At 37.3% G+C, this 24,521-nt stretch overlaps 1 protein-coding gene and 4 non-coding genes across 6 annotated transcripts in view; all 5 read left to right on the plus strand.

Annotated features, from left to right (window-relative positions):
• LOC123565042 (ras GTPase-activating protein-binding protein 2-like) overlaps nucleotides 1-24,521 on the plus strand; it is a 37,760-nt gene that overhangs the window by 3,802 nt on the left and 9,437 nt on the right. The window contains exons 4-10 of one of the 2 annotated variants that reach the window (XM_045359038.2): nucleotides 11,022-11,123; nucleotides 11,458-11,629; nucleotides 12,348-12,441; nucleotides 12,839-13,011; nucleotides 17,021-17,207; nucleotides 20,219-20,394; nucleotides 20,886-20,947. In XM_045359038.2, the coding sequence (XP_045214973.1) occupies nucleotides 11,022-11,123; nucleotides 11,458-11,629; nucleotides 12,348-12,441; nucleotides 12,839-13,011; nucleotides 17,021-17,207; nucleotides 20,219-20,394; nucleotides 20,886-20,947 (966 nt within the window). The remainder of the gene's footprint in view (nucleotides 1-11,021; nucleotides 11,124-11,457; nucleotides 11,630-12,347; nucleotides 12,442-12,838; nucleotides 13,012-17,020; nucleotides 17,208-20,218; nucleotides 20,395-20,885; nucleotides 20,948-24,521) is intronic. The other variant, XM_045359039.2, reaches the window with a different exon arrangement.
• LOC123565134 (small nucleolar RNA SNORD16) lies at nucleotides 18,338-18,436 on the plus strand. Its single transcript, XR_006689122.2, has one exon. It is a non-coding gene; the product is annotated as a small nucleolar RNA SNORD16 (small nucleolar RNA).
• LOC123565130 (small nucleolar RNA SNORD16) lies at nucleotides 18,526-18,624 on the plus strand. The gene has a single exon (XR_008370051.1). It is a non-coding gene; the product is annotated as a small nucleolar RNA SNORD16 (small nucleolar RNA).
• Nucleotides 18,902-19,000, plus strand: LOC128555413 (small nucleolar RNA SNORD16). Its single transcript, XR_008370050.1, has one exon. It is a non-coding gene; the product is annotated as a small nucleolar RNA SNORD16 (small nucleolar RNA).
• On the plus strand, nucleotides 19,090-19,188 carry LOC123565136 (small nucleolar RNA SNORD16). The gene has a single exon (XR_006689124.2). It is a non-coding gene; the product is annotated as a small nucleolar RNA SNORD16 (small nucleolar RNA).

Here is a 24,521-nt window from a genome sequence, read left to right on the forward strand (position 1 = left end):
TGAGACAACCATTTACTCGCACACCTTGATAAAAAAAATCAAAATGCTACAGTAGTTAAACATTTTTAGCTCATCTGGTTAGAGACCACCAATTGTTTTCCCATAGACTTACATTGTAACATTATGACGTGTACGGCCTTCCATACATCAAAACATGTATATCTAATTACAAGTTTTTCAAGAACTATCTTAGTTCTACCAAAATATCGGACGAAAAACATATGAATAGTGATACTTTATTTAAGTAATTTTCGTGTGAATGAGATGACCCCCTGTTTACATCATTGACATGGCGGGAGAAATTCGTTTGATAAAACTTTTTTTACATACACATAAAATGTAGCAAATTTTGTCAAAATGTATAATAAAATACTGTAAATGCAGTGAAAAAATATCAATTTTAAAAAAAATAATCACTTCCTGGGTTTGTTTACATGACTGACCAATCAGAACGCACAGACGTTACCTTATTCCAAGGTATACACTTACCTCATTCCCAGTAAGTTCCCTGTACTTTTTAGCTCAACTATTCATAGAATAGTAGAGCTATTGGACTCGCCCATGCGTCGGCGTCCGCGTCCCGATTTGGTTAAGTTTTTGTATGTAAGCTGGTATCTCAGCAACCACTTGTGGGAATGGATTGAAACTTCACACACTTATTCACTGTGATAAACTGACTTACATTGCACAGGTTCCATAACTCTGTTTTGCTTTTTTACAAAATTATGCCCCTTTTTTGACTTAGAAATTTTTGGTTAAGGTTTTGTATGTAATCTTGTATCTCAGTAACCACTTGTGGGAATGGATTGAAACTTCACACACTTATTTACTGTGATAAACTGACTTACATTGCACAGGTTCCATAACTCTATTTTGCTTTTTTACAAAATTATGCCCCTTTTTTGACTTAGAATTTTTTGGTTAAGGTTTTGTATGTAAGCTGGTATCTCAGTACTCACTAATGGGAATGGATTGAAACTTCACTAACTTGTTCACTGTCATGATCTGACATGCCCGAAGCAGGTCCCATAACTTTATTTTGCTTTTTTACAAAATTATGCCCCTTTTCAACATAGAAATTTTTGGTTTAAGTTTTTGTATGTAAGCTGGTATCTCAGTATCCACTAATGGGAAAGGATTGAAACTTCACACACTAGTTCACTGTCATGAGCTGATAAGCACTATGCAGGTTCCATAACCCTATTTTACTTTTTTACTAAATTATGCCCCTTTTTCGACTTTCTTATTCATTCAAGCGACAAGGCTGTTAAATAGTCGAGCGTTGCTGTCCTCCGACAGCTCTTGTTTGAATTGGTGGTCTCTGACCATCTGATTTTTTGAAAAAAAATGTTGAGTTATTGTCATCACTTGATCGGCGTCGGCGTTGCCTGGTTTAGTTTTATGTTTAGGTCAACTTTTCTCCTAAACTATCAAAGCTATTGCTTTGAAACTTGCAACTGTTGTTCACCATCATAAGCTGACCCTGTACAGCAAGAAACATAACACTATCCTGCTTTTTGCAAGAATTATTGCCCCTTTTGGACTTAGAAAATCAGTTTTCTTGGTTAAGTTTTATGTTTAGGTCAGCATTTCTTCTAAACTGTCAAAGCTATTGCTTTGAAACTTGCAACTGTTGTTCACCATCATTAACTGACCATGTACAGCAAGAAACATAACGTCATACTGCATTTTGCAAGATTTATGGCCCCTTTTGGACTTAGAAAATATCAGATTTCTTGGTTAAGTTTTATGTTTAGGTCAACCTTTTCTCTTAAACTATCAAAGCTATTGCTTTGAAACTTGCAACACTTATTCACCATCATAAGTTGACACTTTACATCAAGAAACATAACTCCATCCTGCTTTTTAGCTCACCTGTCACAAAGTGACAAGGTGAGCTTTTGTGATCGCGCAGTGTCCGTCCGTGCGCCTGTAAACTTTTGCTTGTGACCACTCTAGAGGTCACATTTTTTGTGGAATCTTTATGAAAGTTGGTCAGAATGTTCATCTTGATGATATCTAGGTCAAGTTCGAAGCTGGGTCACGTGCCGTCAAAAACTAGGTCAGTAGGTCTAAAAATAGAAAAACCTTGTGACCTCTCTAGAGGCCATATATTTCATAAGATCTTCATGAAAGTTGGTCAGAATGTTTACCTTGATGATATCTAGGTCAAGTTCGAAACTGGGTCACGTGCCGTCAAAAACTAGGTCAGTAGGTCTAAAAATAGAAAAACCTTGTGACCTCTCTAGAGGTCATATATTTCACGAAATCTTCATGAAACTTGGTCAGAACGTTATCCTTGATGATATCTAGGTCAACTTCGAAACTGTGTCACTTGCCTTCAAAAACTAGGTCAGTAGGTCAGATAATAGAAAAACCTTGTGACCTCTCTAGAGGCCATATTTTTCATGGGATCTGTATGAAAGTTGGTCTGAATGTTCATCTTGATGATATCTAGGCCAAATTTGAAACTGGGTCACGTGCGGACAAAAGCTAGGTCAGTAGGCCTAAATATAGAAAAACCTTGTGACCTCTCTAGAGGCCATATATTTCATGAGATCTTCATGAAAATTGGTCAGAATGTTCACCTTGATGATATCTAGGTCATGTTCGAAAGTGGGTCACATGCCTTCAAAAACTAGGTCAGTAGTTCAAATAATAGAAAAACCTTGTGACCTCTCTAGAGACCATATTTTTCATGGGATCTGTATGAAAGTTGGTCTGAATGTTCATCTTGATGATATCTAGGTCAACTTCGAAACAGGGTCATGTGCGGTCAAAAACTAGGTCAGTAGGTCTAAAAATAGAAAAACCTTGTGACCTCTCTAGAGGCCATACTTGTGAATGGATCTCCATAAAAATTGGTCAGAATGTTCATCTTGATGATATCTAGGTCATGTCTGAAAGTGGGGCACATGCCATGAAAAAGTAGGTCAGTAGGTCAAATAATGAAAAAACGTTGTGTCCTCTCTAGAGGCCATATTTTTCATGGGATCTGTATGAAAGTCGATCTGAATGTTGATCTTGATGATATATAGGTCAAGTTTGAAACTGGGTCACGTGCCTTCAAAAACTAGGTCAGTAGGTCTTGAAATAGAAAAACCTTGTGACCTCTCTAGAGGCCATACCCTTGAATTGATCTTCATGAAAATTGGTCAGAATGTTCACCTTGCTGATATCTAGGTCAAGTTTGAAATGGGTCACATGCCTTAAAAAACTAGGTCAGTAGGTCAAATAATAAAGAAAACCTTGTGACCTCACTAGAGGCCATACTTTTCATGGGATCTGTATGAAAGATGGTCTGAATGTTCATCTGGATGATATCTAGGTCAAGTTTGATATTGGGTCAACTGTGGTCAAAAACTAGGTCAGTAGGTCTAAAATTAGAAAAATCTTTTGACCTCTCTAGAGGCCATATTTTTCAAGGGATCTTCATAAAAATTGATCTGAATGTTCACCTTGATGATATCTAGGTCACTTTAGAAACTGGGTCACGTGCAATCAAAAACTAGGCCAGTAGGTATAAAAATAGAAAAACCTTGTGACCTCTCTAGAGGCCATATTTTTCATGAGATCTTCATGAAAATTAGTGAGAATATTCACCTTGATGATATCTAGGTAAATTTCAAAACAGGGTCACGTACCTTCGAAAACTAGGTCAATATGTCAAAAAATAGAAAAACCTTGTGACCTCTCTAGAGACCATATTTTTCAATGGATCTTCATGAAAATTGGTCAGCATTTTTATCTTGATCATATCTAGGTCAAGTTCAAAACTGGGTCATATGAGCTCAAAAACTAGGTCACTATGTCAGATTATAGAAAAAACGACGTCATACTCAAAACTGGGTCATGTGGGAAGAGGTGAGCGATTCAGGACCGTCATGGTCCTCTTGTTTCAAGAATTATTGCTCCTTTTGGACTTCGTTGAGTAATATGTTTGTCAGCTTTTCTCCAAAACTATCAAAGCTATTGCTTTAAAACTTGCAACACTTGTTCACCATCATAACCTGACCATGTACAGCAAGAAACATAACTCTGTCCTGCTTTTTGCAAGGCTTATGTCCCCTTTTGTACTTAGAAAATATCAGATTTATTGGTTAAGTTTTATGTTTAGGTCAGCTTTTCTCCTAAACTATTCAAGCTATTGCTTTGAAACTTGCAACAGTTGTTCACCATCATAAGCTGACTATGTACATCAAGAAACATAACTCATCCTTCTTTTAGCGAGAATTATGGCCCTTTTTGGACTTAGAAAATCATGGGTAGGACATTTTTTCTATTATACAAAAAACAAGAGCACTGCCTTGCGGGTGCTGAAGCTCATCTGATTTTTTTTGTATAATAGAGTTATGTTTCTTGATGTACAGTGTCCACTTATGATGGTGAAAAGCTGTTGCAAGTTTTAAAGCAATAGCTTTGATAGTTCATGAGAAAAGTTGACTTAAACATAATACTCAACCAAGAAAATGATTTTCTAAGTCCAAAAGGGGCAATAATTATTGCAAAAAGCAGGATGGAGTTATGTTCTTGCTGTACATGGTCAGCTTATGATGGTGAACAAGTGTTACAAGTTTCAAAGCAATAGCTTTGATAGTTTTAAGAGAAAAAGTTGACTTAAACATAAAATTTAACCAAGAAATCGGATATTTTCTAAGTCCAAAAGGGCCATAAATCTTGCAAAAAGCAGGATGGAGTTATGTTTCTTGCTGTACAGGGTCAGCTTATGATGGTGAACAAGTGTTGCAAGTTTTAAAGCAATAACTTTGATAGTTTAGGATAAAAGCTTACCTAAACATAAAACTTAACCAAGAAATCTGATTTTCTAAGTCTAAAAGGGGCAATAATTCTTGCAAAAGCAAGATGGAGTTATATTTCTTGATGTACAGGGTCTGCTTATGATTGTGAACAAGTATCCAAGTTTCAAAGCAATAGCTTTGATAGTTTAGGAGAAAAGTTGACCTAAACATAAAACTTAACCAAGAAATCTGATATTTTCTAAGTACAAAAGGGACCATAGATCTTGCAAAAAGCAGGATGGAGTTATGTTTCTTGCCATACAGCAGTGATTCATTTTGCCGTGCGTCCTGCGTCAAAGACGCGTATTTTTCATGAGGGACGCTTTAATTTAAAATGTGTGCAGCCGCGGGACGCAAACAATTACCTTATCACTGTTCGATTTGTAAAGCATAGGGCTTGAGCTAGGGAGCGACTTGAGCGAAATAGTCGCTTTGTAGCTCCCCACTTCGCTCTAATCTAACATCAAAGCAAAATTCAAGTCGCCCGATTTTTTTTATCCACACTCCACCAGTTATCCGCTATCAGCCTGTTGACACTTGACTGGAATATACGATGGCATAATTTAAGCTCCGCCTACTTCAGATTACCGAGAAGTGCGAAGGTGACACTTGTTTTGTAAACTGACTGTTGATAAACAAAGTAGTAGAGATCAGGGGTCAAGTTTAACAATAGTTTGTACTAGCTGAAATTAGCTAGTGCCCTTTTTGGTCACTAGCTAAAATGAAAAGCTACCGGCTAAAGTTAATAATATTTACTCTGTTATTATTTTACTGGCCAAAACTTACTGATTGATCTCTGTTAGTAGCCAGTCACAAACAAAAATATTTTCAATTAGCTTAAAATAGCTTATGCCATTTTTGTTGAACAATAAAATATCATTAACATAAATGATAACATTTCTTTCATGAAGAAAAATGTGTACCTTCAAAACAATTTTATTAAAGCTCTGAAGACATTTGCTTGTTATATTATTGACTAGCTCAAATTAGCTAGTACATTTCAAACCCACTAGCTATTTTAAAATTCCACTAGCATTTAGCTAGTATGCTTGTCTAAATTTGAACCCTGGTAGAGATTTATATTACCGGTACATTAGCTTACACATGCATTTTTGACCTTTAGAAAGTATCTTACCTTGACTGGCTGAATAATTTCCTTAAATCCACTTAATTTTACTCATATTTTTCAAAACCAAGGCTTTAGAAACATAATTTTATCACTGACACTTTCTGAGATTAAAATAAGGTAACTGAGATTTACCCAAATTTTTGAGCATCAAATTTAGCTAGAAATTTATGGAAGGGAATCTCCGCCAGGACATGCATGCTGCTAAATGACATTGCTATGTTATTTACTTACATATGCGTTCTGCAACATTGCAACTGCATCTTAGTTTCTTACATTTGCCTTACAAGAACTTCATCTTTAATGCTTCTTAATGCTTAGAAAACAGTCCTTTCATGAATATCGGTGATTCTTGCATGTAATTGACAAGTGCGTTCAACCTGTTTGTTTGCTTACTGCAATATTGAAATGTATACTCATGCTATTACTAACTGTATTCTATGTTTTCTTACGCGTATTTGACGTTGTTGCTACTGAATGTAACGAGCTATTAACAACGTAGTGACATGTGAATATTCCGAAATTTTCATAACTTGATTGTTACTGCTTTTTGGATTTTACATTAGTGATGTTTGCAACCACTTGGTTCTTATTTATATTACAGTTTTCCGGCAAAAATAATATACTAAAACACATGGCTTTAATAAATATTTAAACTTGCAGTACAACACAAATTTAAGTACGGTAGTGCATTACAACATTACAGGGAACCAACAAAAAGCAAAAAATTAAGCGCAAATTAGTATAAACGGGAGACCACTCTCGACAGCAAATTCACGTGTTCGGTAGTTTCCGTGGGTTAAACGGTGAGAGAGTCTAAACTTACCCGTGTACTTGTGTTGTTTTCGGTGTAAATAATACTAGTGTTATATTCAATGAAAATATTTCTATTCCTGACAAGTTCTTAACAGTATTGTCACAATCAAATTGTATGCTTTTTGAACAGAGAGCCAGCTGAAATACTTTACCTAAATACTGTAGACGTCTTCAACAGAAACTGAATGTGTGTGTGTGCAGATCGTATTCCACTTTTCTTTGCTGTAGCGATGACCGCTTCTGTGCTCATGGGCGTAGGAGCTGGGGCGGCAAGGGCGGCACCGCCACCCCAATAATTCCAGGAGCGGCGAAATGCCGAACTCGTATTTTTTTTGAAAATGAGAATATTTATCATGAAGTGCATCGGCGACTGATATGTACACAGAATCGTGTATCGCTGACACCTTGCTAGATCACCATGGTGACAGTGTATTGTACCAAGGTTGCTATATTTTCACACCCCGCAGACTTGGGTTATAGGCAATACATTAATTAATGAAAGTCAATCGTATTTAATTGCATACTGCCGAACAGATTATAGACACTTGCAATTAATGTTGTGTCTCTAATTCTGCCGACTGAGTAAAACACAAACGCAAATCGGCATCTTTAGATGTCTTTTCATAAAATATATAAAATTAAATATTTTGGACACTTAAACAATTTGTTTGAAAAACCAGTCATAATGAATCTACGCATCAAATGTAGAAAAATCCTCATTGATTTTACAGATCTAGTTACATTAACAAGTATTAAAGCTTCAATATAAAAATGGAAAAGCCCAATTAGCCACGCAATTTTGCGTTTCCAAAGCGATTATTCGGTAAAAAGAACCCTGAACTCCGTTCATTCAACCCTCAATTGTTTCAGCATATTTCCATGGATTCACTATGATGAGTCTTCTGCTCGATCCCCTACTTAGACAGTATTGGTTCTACCCTGGCAATACATTGTCCGTATCTAACATAGTACCGCCATTTCAGTGTTTGAACACAGTAAACTGTAAATAGGGGTGAAAACTCGAAAAGAAACGAGTATGTTCAACAGCTACCAGGGGTTCCATTTGACCCGGGACCCCGGGCCCGGACCCGGGAGATTTTCAAAAGACGCTCAAAGGACCCGGCAGAATACTTGCCTGTGCGTCCTTCGGGACCCGGGGGCATTTTCCTTTGATAAGCCTTTCTCTTATCATTAATTTCCTTCAGTAAAGCTATTTCCACGACAGACACGTGTATTCAAAATAAACACTCGCAGTCATGCTCTCCTGCCTTTGATCTCTGCTAAATCCCGCCCTTTCTCCTGTAGAGATGCCTCACTGATTTTTCATCAGCAAGTAACGTCACGGCGAGTGCACATAGGTAACAAGAAATCAATGAAGTGTTGAAATTAATTGATAAAGCGAATCCTGTGTACTGTCAAAAAAGGCGCCAGTTATTAAATTATCATAAGCAGCTGATTACCGAGCACGTGAAAAGTGCCCTGCAAGATTTTTTCATGCCAACTTTAAATTAGACCATTGTTTAGTGATCATCTCGTAATTTCAACAAGAAACTTCACAAATTTTGATGAATTTCGAAAGCAAAAATAAGTTTAGAATGTCCGTTCACGGGTCATGCATATTGCCAAAATTCCTAAAAAAAAACCTGACTTTCAATGCAGTTTTTATGATAAGTAGCATCATTATTTGAGGAACTATCGCTGATTTAGCTTAGTTTGCCAAATAAACTGAGCAAAAACTACTTTCCGATGACATTCTGAAAGTGTAACAGTATTCGGATAGTACATTTTGGATACATTTTTCTAGAGTGTTATAGCACTGTTCTGTTATTAAAAATAAAATGAAATATTGAAGAAAAACCTAATTAAAATAACATGAATTTTGATAAATATTAGTTTACAATATGAGACTATATGACCTGAGACTGACATTTTTATTATGCTGTAACATGATCTTGGGTTTATTGTATTCTTAGGTAAAGATCTACGTGTTACTGAATAAAAAATATAGTAAATTATATTGACGTGTTGGGACAGGACTCCTGTATTTTGGAAAAGGACCCTTCAAAATTTGGGCCCAAGGGTCCTGGGACTCTTGGGTTTTCGGGTCTAGTGGAACCCCTGCAGCTACTGAGCAGTCCAAGAAGTCGCCAGATTGCACTATTTATTCTAGTTATATGCAAAATTTTCACAGGGCCAACCTTGACCCCGTTCATGGGAGGGAGATGGGAGGGGTACCCCGTCCCAAAACGCACCCACCCATATCCGCCGCCCCAATACTCAAATCGTCCCTACGCCCCTGGTGCTGTATCGTTGTCATCTGTGGTTACTGTTACTCTTATTGTGCTTATTCTCTGTTGCTTTATACAAAAATGTTTTCTAGTATTTTGATTTAATTTTAATTTGAGGGAAGTTGTTCAATTTACATTAATCAAATCTCCCTGAATCTGTTATGTATTTACTGAAAGCTTTGACCAGTGCGGTTTTTTGGAGGCAAATTGGTTAGGTACTTTTTTTTACTAAAACACCGTTCATAGTTCACTGATTTTACGGAAACTGCCGGAAATTCTGGTTCCCAGCTTTCTACGAATTTCATATTACAAATGTTAAAGTCGCATTTGATTAACGTTGTACTGCTTAGTGCTTACTTAGCACTGTTTTCGCCTTACATAAATTTCAATCATTGCAATATTTAGAATCCGTGAATTTAAAGTAGGGACCTACATAGAAAAGGTCTACAACAGGGACCTATATATCAAAAACAAAAAACAACGGGCAACAACTAAATGTTAACATGCATGTGTTAGTCTTATATAATGGAGGAACGATTTAATAAATTTCAGAAAGTAAAACGTACAAAATACTAACTTGTTCACATAAACATTTTAATATGCCACAGAATGGATGCATATGCCATTTACACGCAAGAATATGCGTTTTACATACATGTAGTGACGAAAGATGCAAGGTATGTGCCACTAACGGATGGAAGGTAACACAAAGGCGCATGAATGTTGCATTTACTTTAAAACGAATAACACAAGGCAACATGCATTTGTCATTTAGCTGCATGCATGTCCTGGCGGAGATTCCCTAAAATGCAGTTGCAATATTGCAGAACGCAAATGTAAGTAAATAACATAGCAATGTCATTTAGCAGCATGCATGTCCTGGCGGAGATTCCCTTCCATAGAAATTGGGTTAAACATGTTTGACAACTGTTTCTTTGATGTGAGCCCACACCAGCAGATCAAAGAGACACCAGCAGATCAAAGAAGACAGTATTGGAGTGATGTCATAGTGATGTCACTGCTATTGACATGTATTTAATTCACATACTTGTCACTTAAAGTGACTGACTTTGAGTGCATTAGCGCTGGGAGCTTGATTTATTTTCTGCTGATATGGAATTAGCATTTTTAATTAATTGTGTTCATATTTAAAGGGTTTTCTTGGTTTGGACAATCATTGCAAGAGTGAAAAAAACTTTAATTTGCAGTTTAATCACATTAGATTCACAAGGTTTACAAAGATAAGAAAACAGAATCACTGACATTTTCAGTGAATTTATTTACTTTAAATTAATAGACTTAAACAAAGACAGGAAATAATAAAATTAGTAACGTTATATTATTATATATTAAGCATGTTTAGTTCCTTTTTCAACTTGCATGACTCATTACTCACTGGCTGGGACTCATTGTTTCAAAATATGTGAGTCCCATGGACTCGTATATTCGGATTTCAAAATGAATCACTGATACAGGGTCAGCTTATGATGATGAACAAGTATTCCAAGTTTCAAAGCAATAGCTTTGATAGTTTAGGAGAAAAGCTGACCTAAACATAAAACTTAACCAGGCAACGCAGACGCTGATGCCGACAACCGCTCAAGTGATGACAATAACTCATCATTTTTTTTTTTCAAAAAATCAGATGAGCGTCAGCACCCGCAAGGCGGTGCTCTTGTCTACACTTCAGCATTGCTACAGCTAGAATTCAGTTTCAGAGGATAGAGGGAAGCAAAAGAGACAGCAATTTTGTATAGAGTTTTATAGACAATAATGAAATAATAGTTTAAATTGATTAAAAATGACAAAACAAGCCATTTTGATGTTTTTAATATGTAACGCATTGCATTTCTTTCTAATACAGTACCAGTAATACAGGAGATTTTTGTGTGTATAAAATATTGAATTTGTTTGTAATACAGTAATACAGAGTAATCAGTTAGAAAAGCTGCGGTTTGTTGTGAAGTAAATACTATGTTGCTGTTATTGCAGGACATTCATAAGAAGATTATGTCTCTAAACTTCCGAGATTGCCATGCTAAGATCCGCCAGGTGGACAGTCAAGCCACAGTTGGCAATGCAGTCGTTGTGCAGGTTTGTGCTCCTGCTTTCATACTTCTTTGAAGTTTACATTTCTTTTGCTTGAATTGTGGGAGTTAATACAAAGCTTTTATTTATTATTACGTATAAATGACCTAAAATTATGTCTGTGACTTAAAAGCTACAGAAAAAAAAAAAAAAGAAGAAAACATAAAATTACAATTTACTTTAACAAGATAAAAAGAATAGGCAGCTACATTGTTAATGCAGCTTTTACAATCAGCTGTCAATAAATCAATTAGCCGTGAGACATAAGACTAAGAGGAAATTAATGATGTCCTTTTGCATTTCAAAAATGCTTATTTCATTTACCCACTTTATTTTGTAGGTGACAGGAGAGCTGTCAAATAATGGTCAGCAGATGAGAAGGTTTATGCAGACATTTGTGTTAGCACCTCAGTCACCAAAGAAGTACTATGTACACAACGACATTTTCCGTTACCAGGATGAGGTTTTCCATGACAATGATACTGACACTGAGAACCAGGAAGATGCCCAAGGTAGTGTTGCTATAAAATATTTTAATTTCATTTTCTTTATTAGCTTGTCTGAGTTTTATTCTGGGTGAGCTGTTTATATAGGTGGATGTTCAGTAGGGGTGTGTACCAGTTTTCGATATAAATGGAATTACAGTGTTATAGATTTTGTTCAGTTGGTATATCATATCCAAGGTTGTTGTGTTGGTCAAAATATCAAATAAAAAGAACAAAAATGTACAATTTTAGCTCATCTATTTTTGTTTAGGTCCACCTTTTTTCAGAAACTACAAGAGTTTTAGCATAAAAACTTGATACCCTGGTTTATCATCCTTAGTGGGGTATTTAGGCCAAGAACCATAACTCCCACTTACATTTTGTCAGAATTCTTAGTGAAAAGTTTTGTTTAGGCCCGCTATTCTTAAATACTGTATTAATTTTGTAAATATCACTGGATTAGTAGGAAAGCCAAGAACTATAACCCTCCCTTGCATATTGTCAGACTTATAACTTAGAAAGTTGGTATTTCACAATATTTTTTTTGTTCAGCTTTACTTTTCTTGAATACTGTTCAAACTCTTTGTAATTTGAAGAAATAACACTCCAGTAGAGGAAAAGATCTGCAGATAATGATGATGTGAAATTTGAATTTATGCTTCAAACGTGTTTGAATGGAGCCCTTCTGATAAATATACAAGTGTTAGACTTTTGATGCTATACAAGTGTACCTGTTGTGTTTCAGACTCTGAGGGTGAGATTAATGAGCCAGTTGGTGTCCAGCAGGACCTGTTGACAGATACACAACAGTTCTTTGATGCACATGCTCCATCACTCAGGTAATTACACGCATTTCTCATATAACCTTACCCTATACTTTGAAACAGCTGACAGTGTGATAAATTTTGTATACTTTTCCAACTTGAAAGAAAAATATGCAAACAAAGAAATTGGAATAATTTTTACAGTTGAGCCACTTCGATGTAAAAAAAAACCCCCAAATTGATCAGTTTACAAAGACCATGTTTAGTTTGATACTGATTTATAATATAATCTCTGAATTGCACAGCAAAGCCTTTATTGAAAGAAAAGTAGTCATTGCCGAATCCATGGGTGTTATGAATCGTTACCTACGCAGATCATTTCATGATTTGTTTAAACTTGAAGAACATGAATTCAGTGTTGTCTTTTAATGAAGTGCATGAGTTTACTTAAAGAATTATTGATCTGATTCAGTAACGGCACAGGGATGTTAGAGGAGGAGCAGGTCGAGACACCCACTTCGCCAAAGTCTGAGCCCGAGGAGCCCCTGGAACCCGAGGAACAAATTACCACTCCAATTGAGACATATGAGCCTGTAAAAGAAGAGCCCAAAGTGGAGCCCATGCAGCCTGAAGAACAGCCACAAGGTAATAATATGTGTGTTGATTTCTTTCTGGTTTCAAAAATTGTGTCAAAAATTTCCATGCTATTGATACATAGAATTTGTCAGGGTTGGGGTCAGTAGGAGAGATCGCCTTGACGACACACATTAACGTCTGTTTATCTGATGGTGGGCAAAACAGTTTAACAAATGTTTTTACATCGTTTGTGTATGGGATTGGAATTTTTAGCTCACCTGAGCACAAAGTGCTCATGGTGAGGTATTGTGATCACGCTGTGTCCATCCGTCGTCCTTCCGTGCATCAAGTAGTCCTTTGTCAACATTTGTGTTTAAACGACATCTGCTCCAAAACGACTGAATGGATTTTGATGAAACTTGGCTATGATGTTCCTTGGGTGGTCCTCTACCAAAGTTGTTCAAACGGTTCTGCTTGGAAAAAACTTCAAATGTCATCTCCTCCAAAACAGATGGTCCAATTTTGAAATAATTTCACACAAATTGTCCCTATGTCACCATCTACCAAGATTGTTTAAATTATTTTGAACATAGCCCCCAGAGGGCGTGGTCACTTTTTCTTATATGTATATAGTAGAAACTTCAAAAATCTTCTTGTGTGAAACTGCTGGCCCGATTTTAGAATAATTTTACACAAATGTTCCTTGTGTGACCCTCTACCAAGATAATTATGTTGGTAGACCCGTCTGGGGGGAGACATGTTTTTGCCCTGTCCATCCGTATGTACGTCACACTTCATTTCCGATCAATAACTGGAGAACCATTTGATCTAGAACCTTCAAACTTCATAGGGTTGCAGGGCTGCTGGAGTAGACGACCCCTATTGATTTTGGGGTCAGAGGTCAAGGTCACAGGGGCCTGAACATTGAAAACCATTTCCGATCAATAACTACAGAACCACTTGACCAAGAATGTTGAAACTTCATAGGATGATTGGTCATGTAGAGTAGATGACCCCTGTTGTTTTTGGGGTCACTCCGTCAAAGGTCAAGGACACAGGGGCATGAACATTGAAAACCATTTCCGGTCAGTAACTTGAGAACCACTTGACCCAGAATGTTGAAACTTCAAAGGATGATTGGTCATGCAGAGTAGATGACCCCTATCGATTTTAGGGTCACTCTGTTAAAGGTCAAGGTCACAGGGGCCTGAACATTGAAACCATTTCCGGTCAGTAACTTGAGAACCACTTGACCCAGAATGTTGAAACTTCATAGGGTTATTGGTCATGCAGAGTAGATGACACCTATCGATTTTGGGATCACTTTGTTAAAGGTCAAGGTCACAGGGGCCTGAACATCGAAAACTGTTTCTGATCAGTAACTTGAGAACCTCTTGAAACTTCATAGGATGATTGTTCATGCAGAGTAAATGACCCCTACTGTTTTTGGGGTCACTCCGTTTAAGGTCAAGGTCACAGGGGCTTGAACATTGAGAACGTCTTGATCCAGAATGTTGAAACTTCATAGGATGATTGAACATGCAGAGTAGATGACCCCTATCAATTTTGGGGTCACTCTGTTAAAGGTCAAGGTCACAGGAGCCTGAACATGGAAAACAATTTCCAATTAATAACTTGAGAACCACTTGACCCAGAATGTTTAAACTTCATAGGATGATTAAACATGCAGGGTAGATGACCCCTATTGATTTTTCGGTCAGTCTATTAAAGGTCAAGGTCACAGGGGCCTGGTCATGTAAGATCATTTTTGGAAAATAACTTGAGAACCACTTGACCTAGAATGTTGAAACTTAATAGGATGATTGGACATGCAGAGTAGATGACCCCTATTTATTTTGGGGCCACTTGATCAAAGGTCAAGGTCACAGGAGCCTGAACAGTGACTTGAGAACCACTAGGTCAAGAGTGTTGAAACTTAGCGGGATGACTGGACATGGCAAGTAGATGGTTCCTATTGCAGCCAACCATCAGTGTCTCTTTGACTTTCGCTCCTGACGCCTATTGACTTCTTGCCTATAGGACTTTGCATTGGGCGAGACATGCGCTTTTTTACAAAAGCAATTTCTAGTTCAAATTATTTTGATTCATCAAAAAACATGGCCTCCAGAGGGCGTGGTCACTTTTCCCTATATGTATATAGTGGAAACTTTAAAAATCCTGTGTGGAACTGCTGGCCCGATTTTAAAATAATTTTACACAGATGGTCCTTGTGTGACCTTCTACCAAGATTGTTCAAATTATTCCGATTCGTCAAAAAACATGGCTGCCAGGGGGCGTGGTCACTTTCCTTCTCTGAATCAATAATAGCTAGAGCCTTGATATTTTGTGTGTGATATCAGATTTGTAATGTCTACCATAATTGTTCAAATTATTGCCCTAGGTTCAAAAGTGTGTGTGACATGTATATAATATAGGCTAATATAGAAGAAACCTAACTCTGTACTTATACAAATACACTTGAAGCCTTGTACACAGGTGAGCACTTTAGGGTCATTGACCCTCTTGTTAATTTTTAATAACTTTTTCGCTCATTTCTGGATTTTCAAAATTCAAAAAATTTTGAAATACTTACAATTTTGGTATTTTTGTATTCAAATATCTTTTTTAAATGAATAACAGTTTAAAATGACATGATTTTAATAGCGGCGTAGTGATGTTCAAAACTTTTAGAAAAACAATGTAAGTTAAGCGTTCATAATAAATCCATTTTATTTCGAAAGAATTAAAAGCAATTAAAAAATTGCTTGTTTTATAACCTTTCCATTGATCAAAAAAAAAATATTTATATAATTTGTGTTTTAAGAAAGTTTAGGCCATTAGGAAAACATCACTGTTTGCAAAAAACATGGACGTTCGGCGTCTGCCCACACAGTCACTGTCTTATCAGTTCTAAAAATAGAAATTACAACAGATTTGTATACAAACACGATCTCTCTTATTAGTAATATTACTTGTACAAGTAAAGCATTGAAATAGCATTAGCGCTACTCTTTTCAGTTGATACCTTTTTATGCCCCTGAAGGGAGGCATATAGTTTTTGAACAGTCTGTCGGTCTGTCCGCAATTTTCGTGTCCGGTCCATATCTTTGTCATCGATGGATGGATTTTCAAATAACTTGGCATGAATGTGTACCACAGTAAGACGAAGTGCAGTGCGCAAGACCCAGGTCCGTAGCTCAAAGGTCAAGGTCACACTTAGACGTTAAAGGATAGTGCATTGATGGGCGTGTCCGGTCCATATCTTTGTCATCGATGATGGATTTTCAAATAACTTGGCATGAATGTGTACCACAGTAAGATGACGTGCAGTGCGCAAGACCCATGTCCGTAGCTCAAAGGTCAAGGTCTTACTTAGACGTTAAAGGATAGTGCATTGATTGGCGTGTCCGGTCCATATCTTTGTCATCGATGGATGGATTTTCAAATAACTTGGCATGAATGTGTACCACAGTAAGACGACGTGCAGTGCACAAGACCCAGGTCCGTAGCTCAAAGGTCAAGGTCACACTTAGACATTAAAGGATAGTGCATTGATGGGCATGTCCGGTCCATATCTTTGTCATCGATGGATAGATTTTCAAATAACTTGGCATGAATGTGTACCACAGTAAGACGACATGTCACACGCAAGACCCAGGTCTGTAGCTCAAAGGTCAAGGTCACACTTAGATGTTAAAGATCATTTTTCATGATAGTGCATTGATGGGCATGTCCGGTCCATATCTTTGTCATTCATGCATGGATTTTAAAATAACTATGCATGAATGTGTGACACAGTAAGACAATGTGTCGCGCGCAAGACCCAGCTTCGTAGGTCAAAGGTCCTAAACTCTTAACATCGGCCATAACTATTCATTCAAAGTGCCATCGGGGGCATGTGTCATCCTACGTAGACAGCTCTTGTTTAAGTCAAAGATAGATTAATTGTAGAAATAGGTGGAAACTTGAATTCTGTTGCAGCTGTATTGTTACATATTTAATCACTTTGCAGTATGAAACCAAGTCTTATTCTTTCGTTTAATCTCGCTCATTAAGGTGATGTAATTGTGTTTTTTAGTAGATGAGCCAAGAAAGCCATTTTCCTGGGCTGATTTAGCCAGCAAGGGCACTTCAAATCGACCAGTTTCACAGCAGATGCCAGCACAAGCCCCACAACAGAACATAAAACCTTCAGGGTTTGGCACTAGACAGGACATGAAACAAGACACAAGCCCAACGGCTCCTAAAGAACAGAGAGCCCCAAGGTAGTAGACGTACCATAATGCATTGCACAAACAAAATATTTGTTATGTCACCACAGAAAGGATAAATGGCATTTTCTTAAAACAATCAATTCAAACAGCTTCAGGGTAAAGTTAAGTGGTAGATTTTGATCATTTCAACTGATGAAGTTTTTTCGTGAGGAAATCTGTTGCTACAAATTTGCATGTGATGCTTTGATGCTGGTAATTTGCGTCAGATTGGTATGTTGGTGACAGTTGCCTGCTGTTTTATGCCCACTTACCTGAAATGATATCACTTTTTTATGCTCCCGAAGGGAGGCATATAGTTTTTGAACCGTCTGTCGGTCTGTCAGTCTGTCCGCAATTTTCGTGTCCGGTCCATATCTTTGTCATCGATGGATGGATTTTCAAATAACTTGGCATGAATGTGTACCACAATAAGACGACGTGTCGCGCGCAAGACCCAGGTCCGTAGCTCAAAGGTCAAGGTCACACTTAGACGTTAAAGGATAGTGCATTGATGGGCTTGTCCGGTCCATATCTTTGTCATCGATGATGGATTTTCAAATAACTTGGCATGAATGTGTACCACAGTAAGACGACGTGTCGCGCGCAAGACCCAGGTCCGTAGCTCAAAGGTCAAGGTCACACTTAGACATTAAAGGATAGTGCATTGATGGGCGTGTCCGGTCCATATCTTTGTCAACCATGGATGGATTTTCAAATAACTTGGCATGAATGTGTACCACAGTAAGACGACGTGTCGCGCGCAAGACCCAGGTCCGTAGCTCAAAGGTCAAGGTCACACTTAGACGTTAAAGATCATTTTTCATGATAGTGCATTGATGGGCATGTCCGGTCCATATCTTTGTCATTCATGCATGGATTTTAAAATAACTACGCATGAATGTGTGGCACAGTAAGACGACGTGTCGTGCGCAAGACCCAGCTCCGTAGGTCAAAGGTCCTAAACTCTAACATCGGCCATAACTACTCATTCAAAGTGCCATGTGGGGCATATGTCATCCTATGGAGACAGCTCTTGTTTCCTTGAGCATAACCACATTTCATTATATTTAGAATCATTATTTCTTAGGATATTTAAAGTAGGCATATCCTCCCCATTTTATACAGAAACTTTGTCAACTGAATGCCATGATGCATGTAATTTGCGTCAGATGGTTTGTGGGTGACGGTAGCCTGCCGTCATATGCCTGCTAACCAGAAATGATGACAATTTTTACTGAGCATAACTAAATTACATTACATTTAGAATTTTTATTTCTTAGGATAAATAGGCCTGTCCTCTCCTCTTTGTATAGAAACTTTATCTACGGAATGCTGTGATGTGTGTAATTTGCGTCAGATGGTTTGTGGGTGACGGTAGCCTGCCGTCATATGCCTGCCAACCAGTATTGATGACAATTTTTACTGAGCATAACTAAATAACATTACATTTAGAATTGTTATTCCTTAGGTTAAATAGGCCTGTCCTCTCCATTTTGTATAGAAACTTTATCTACAGAATGCTGTGATGCGTGTAATTTGCGTCAGATAGTTATTGGGTGACGGTAGCCTGCTGTCTTATGCCTACTAACCAGAAATGCTGACAATTTTTACAGAGCATAACTAAATTACATTACATTTAGAATTGTTATTCCTTAGGATAAATAGACCTGTCCTCTCCATTTTGTATAGAAAATTTATCCACGGAATGCTGTGATGCGTGTAATTTGCGTCAGATGGTTAGTAGGTGACGGTAGCCTGCCGTCTTGTGCCTGCTAACCAGAAATGATGACTATTTTTACTGAGCATAACTAAATTACATTACATTTAGAATTGTTATTTCTTAGGCTAGATAGGCCTGTCGTTTACATTTTGTATAGAAACTTTATCTATGGAATGCTGTGATGCGTGTAATTTGCGTCAGATGGTTAGTAGGTGATGGTAGCCTGCCGTCTTATGCCTGCTAACCAGAAATGATGACAATTTTTACTGAGCATTTTAGGAAGTATTTATTCATTTTGCTGCCCTTACCTAAAAAGTCAGCGTGAGCGGGTGGCCCTACAATAGCTGAATTTCCTATTCTCTGGATATATCTTGTTTATATTATCCTGTGACAGTATATTTCAATACTTTTCTAGCATCGTTTTTCTCTTTATATAAACAGAAAGTTGCCTTATACAGTAATGTCTATAATTTGCATCTGATTTGTTCGTGGGTGACAGTAGCCAGCTGTCTAGAGCCTGCTTACCAGAATTGAAGACACTTTTTACTGAGTAAAGCTATTGAATAATGCATAGTCAGAACTTGGAATAAAATCAGTATGTGTGCATTGATTTTGTAAAGTCTGATATTGGTACATTGGGATACATCTGTACTACACTTGCATAGCTGCCATTTGACCATACCATTTATTCTGCGATTTTGTTTGCTCAAATTTGTCAGAAGTTACTTCCCTTAGTCAGTTATTTTAGAAAAATAAGTATGATTTACTGAATTCATAAATTGAAAAGAAGTACTCTCATAGTGTTTGATGAAGTGTGAAGATGCTTTTCAGTCACTATATTGGCATGTCAATCGAACTTTGCATTGGTTTGTACTTTCTAGAGTTGTTTTAGACGGCTTTGGTATTAATTCCTTTGTTAATGAGCTGATATCTGTTTTTTTCATGCCAACACTTTATATAGTTTGTTAAATAGAGGATTACATGAGTCTTTCATATTGAATTTATTTAACGAGATGAATAAAATAATAAAATGCAAGGCTCTGCCGAGCATTTTAAAATTCAATGTGGAAAGTAACAGATGTAATATTGTTTTTATCACGATTTAGCTTTTTCTGTCGAAACATCAAATATTCTACTTTCTTTTACTATAAAAACAAGTCAATTTGACCAACGTCTCTTGTACTTTAAATGACGTCGACGTCAAAGCTTTATTACACTAGTGTATTATTGTTTTCATGTACGGCTTTATTACACTCCACTACGTCAAACGTGTGATAATATGTTTTACTTCTGGCTATTTCAGAGGTGGCCGTGACCGTTCAGATCGTGGTCGTGACAGGGACCGTGTCAGTGTGACACGCGAAGATGGTGAAAACATCTCCGACAGACGAGGTGCCAGATACCCAGACAGTCATCAGTTGTTTGTTGGAAATTTACCACACAATGTAGCAGAAAAGGAATTGAGAACATTTTTTGAAGGTAAATGTTAAGGCCTTACTTTAGCTTGAAGAATCTTAACACTTCGAACCTCATGACTATAATTATGAATATAAAATTTGAGTGGTGGGATGGCTGAGTAGAAAATACTAGGTATAGCAATGTGAAATTTTATTTTGAATCTGAATTGAAAAGCAGTCGATCCTTTTCAGTAATTTTGTAAGAGGACTTTTCAGAGAATTTATACACGTGAGCATTAGATACGGGTAGTAATAGTTTGAGGCACAGTCGCCTATTGTTTTAGTTGACCAAGAAAAGAGACTGATGTCTTTGAATGATTTTAGTATCTGCTCATCAAGTTGTAAACTTGGTCTCTTCCTTTATTAACTAAGAATTATTTTAAACTAAATATGTGACCATGCTGTCTAGCTGTTGATTCAGAATAAAAGATTTGCAGAGATTAGAATGACAGCATATATATATTTGTGTGTGTGTGTGTATATATATATATATATATATATATTGTTTTACAGACTTTGGCACAGTTGTTGAACTGCGTATCAATACAAAAGGTGGAAGTGGCAGTAAGATACCTGTAAGTACCCTTGGAAGGTTCCAGTAGGATTCTTTAATACAATTAAGCACCACTTGCTCGAGTATTGATGTCTCAAGGACTAGGACTGATTTGAGGAATTTATATGGTCCCTGGAAATTTTCCTTACATTCTTCGGTAGCTGGAAAACCTGGATAACTCTTTAACATTTTGCTCATTTCATTGTGACTGAGAGATAGTTGCTCTGGGATATAAATTAACACTCAGACCCTGTTAGCCATCTGGGCTCCTTACAGGCAAATTCTAGGGGCCCAGCCTAAAAGTTAGGAGCCCAGCAGTGGTTTAGATCTACATACTTAATAATAAGTCTTGTATTTTGATAAATAAAATGGCTGAGTATTCCCATTCTATCCATAAATATTGATCCCTACTGGGTTGAGAGTACGAAGCTCGTGGATCCAAGAGTATTACCTGTTAAATCTTATATTTTTGTGTTATTTGCTGTCTCTGGGTTATTCTGCATGATTTCAATGATTTTGATTTGATATACTATTACTGCACGTTTTGTGTGTAGTGTTTAATGACTTTAGACTTTACATGTATACTTAGGATCTATGTTGCTTCTTTTTAAAGAGGCATACATATATTGAATATGTCTAAGGATATCCTCATATTTGGAGTTGTTCCACTTTCACTCTCTGTTGTGTGGCGCTGTATTGTTAGTGCCCGCGGTAACTGTCATGCTGGCGTAGCTAGAGGCAAGTGTAAGGTTGCATAGATAGTTGCTGATGCTGGAGTTACTCCCAGAGGTGGGATTCTTAGTTGGAGTTGCTGCGGAGCATGTCTCTAACGAACCACTTATCTTCCAGGTGCAAAAACACGCACTTTTGAGCTTAATTAGTAATACGGAAATATTAACAACAAAACAGCATATCAATAACGCCATAAAAACGTCTAGAAAATGTCCATACTACCCATGATTGAACGATGTCATGCGACGTTAATGTCATAACAACCCCTACAACAGAGGCGCGATGCACTACTACAGAACTTTGTTACAAATAATTTACAAACGTGAATCTTTCAACAGGCACAAGATGCCAAAACACTTGTTACAAATGTCGAAAATGCATTCAGCATTCTACCAGGAAAGAGGATCTGGACAAATGTTCAGAAAGCTGCTATTCTGGCAATATATCTACTATAAAAAAAGGATGCCCCTGGTACATACAACCAATCACTGGAAATGATACCACTGGGAACGCATTCTAATTACTAGACCAACCCCTCATAGAAAACAGGGGGAAAACATTAAAAAAAAAACTAGACTATATCATGTATATAGATGTAGAAGACGGACTGAACAGTAACAAAATATAACTGATTTAAAATAAGCCGCTACGCCAGAGAGATACATGGAGAAGCTGTACACCAGCCTTGCAGTACTGAATATGCATTCATCTTGCCCTAAAAAAACTGCAAAATAAAAATTGAGCTAAATCCAAGATAAGTGTCCTGTTTGCATTAAATACTCTTGATCAAATTTGCACTCGATCTAATATAAACTGCGCCATACCGGCTCCACCAATAATAGATCATCACTGGCACCACCGGCACGATCTTAAATATCTAAAAATAGATTAAAACCGGCACCACTAAAAATAGATCACTGCACCACCAGCACCGATCTTAAAAATCTATAAATATATTAAAACCGGCACCACCTTAAAATAGATCACTACCGGCACCATAGCATCGCTAAAAATAGAAGCCGGCACCAGGAGTATCCCAGAAAGCCATGTAAAAGCCAAACCAGCCTCATACCAGTTCCAGCACCAGAGAGTATATAAGCAGAATGCACACTGCACATAATGCAAAGCAAACTTGCCTAGTCATTACGGTCAAGTCTTCTGAAGAAGTTCACAGCTGCTGAACGAAACCGGTCAGGGAAGATATCGAACCAACAAGAGAGCATGTCTTCCATAGCTCACACCCAGCCACATCATACTAGAAGTCTTGTAATTTGCTTCCTGCCAAAATACATCAAGGACTTCGGAAACTTTCTATATGACTTTGCCTACTCCAAGAGTGAAAAATAAACCACTAAGAAATAAGTATTTAATTACATATACCATCAAAATACATATATGAGATTATTTCTTAAAGTCAAATTTTTCAATATCAAGTTCGAAACTGGGTCAACTGCTGTCAAAAACTAGGTCAGTAGGTCAAATTATAGAAAATTCCTTTGACCTCTCTAGAGGTCATATTTTTCATCGGATCTGCATGAAAGTTGGTCAAAATGTTCATGTTGATGATATCTAGGTCAAGTTTGAAACTGGGTCAACTGCGGTCAAAAACTAGGTCAGTAGGTCAAATAATAGAAAATCCTTGTGACCTCCCTAGAGGTCATATTTTTCATGGGATCTGCATGAAAATTGGTCAGAATGTTCATCTTGATGATATCTAGGTCAAGTTTGAAACTGGGTCACGTCTGGTCCAAAAGTAGGTCAGTAGGTTAAATAATAGAAAATCCTTGTGACCTCTGTAGTGGCCATATTTTTCATGGGATCTGCATGAAAATTGGTCCGAGTGTTTATCTTGATGATATCTAGGTGAAGTTCGAAATTGGGTTAACTGCGGTCCAAAACTAGGTCAGTAGGTCTAAAAATAGAAAATCATTGTGACCTCCCTAGAGGTCATATTTTTCAATGGATCTTCATGAAAATTGGTCAGAATGTTTACCTTGATGATATCTAAATCAAGTTTGAAACTAGGTCACGTGCGGTCCAAAACTAGGTCATTAGGTCAAATAATAGAAAAACCTTGTGACCTCTACAGGTCATATTTTTCATGGGATCTGCATGAAAATTGGTCAGAATGTTCATCTTGATGATATCTAGGTCAAGTTCGAAACTGGGTTACATGCAGTCAAAAACTAGGTCAGTAGGTCAGATAATAGAAAAACCTTGTGACCTCTGTAGAGGCCAGTTTTTTAATGGGATCTGCATGAAAATTGGTCAGAATGTTCATCTTGATAATATCTAGGTCAAGATTGAAATTGGGTCAACTGCAGTCAAAAACTAGGTCAGTAGGTCTAAACATTGAAAAACCTTGTGACCTCTATAGAGGCCATTTTCAATGGACCTTCATGAAAATTGGTGAGAATGTTCACCTTGATGATATCTAGGTCAAGTACAAAACTGGGTCACATGCCTTCAAAAACTAGTTCATTATGTCAAATAATAGAAAAACCTCTCTAGAGGCCATATTTTTCAATGGATGTTCATGAAAATTGGACAAAAATTTTATCTTGATGATATCGAGGTCAAGTTCAGAACTAGGTCACATGAGCTCTTAAACTAGGTCACTATGTCAAATAATAGAAAAAACAACGTCATACTCAGTTCATTTGGGGACAGGTGAGCGATTCAGGACCATCATGGTCCTCTTGTTCATTAAAAGTCCTCTTTGGCCTTTAGGATGTTTCATAATCCTGATTATTTCCTTTAACCGCCCAGGGATCGAATTTAACGGTCGCTAACTCGCAAAATTCGAGTAAGAATAAAAAAATGCGAGTAGAAAATCATGGCACTAGAATATTTTTGCGATCACG

Source organism: Mercenaria mercenaria, chromosome 2 (assembly GCF_021730395.1).
Source record: "Mercenaria mercenaria strain notata chromosome 2, MADL_Memer_1, whole genome shotgun sequence".
NCBI lineage: Eukaryota > Metazoa > Mollusca > Bivalvia > Venerida > Veneridae > Mercenaria > Mercenaria mercenaria.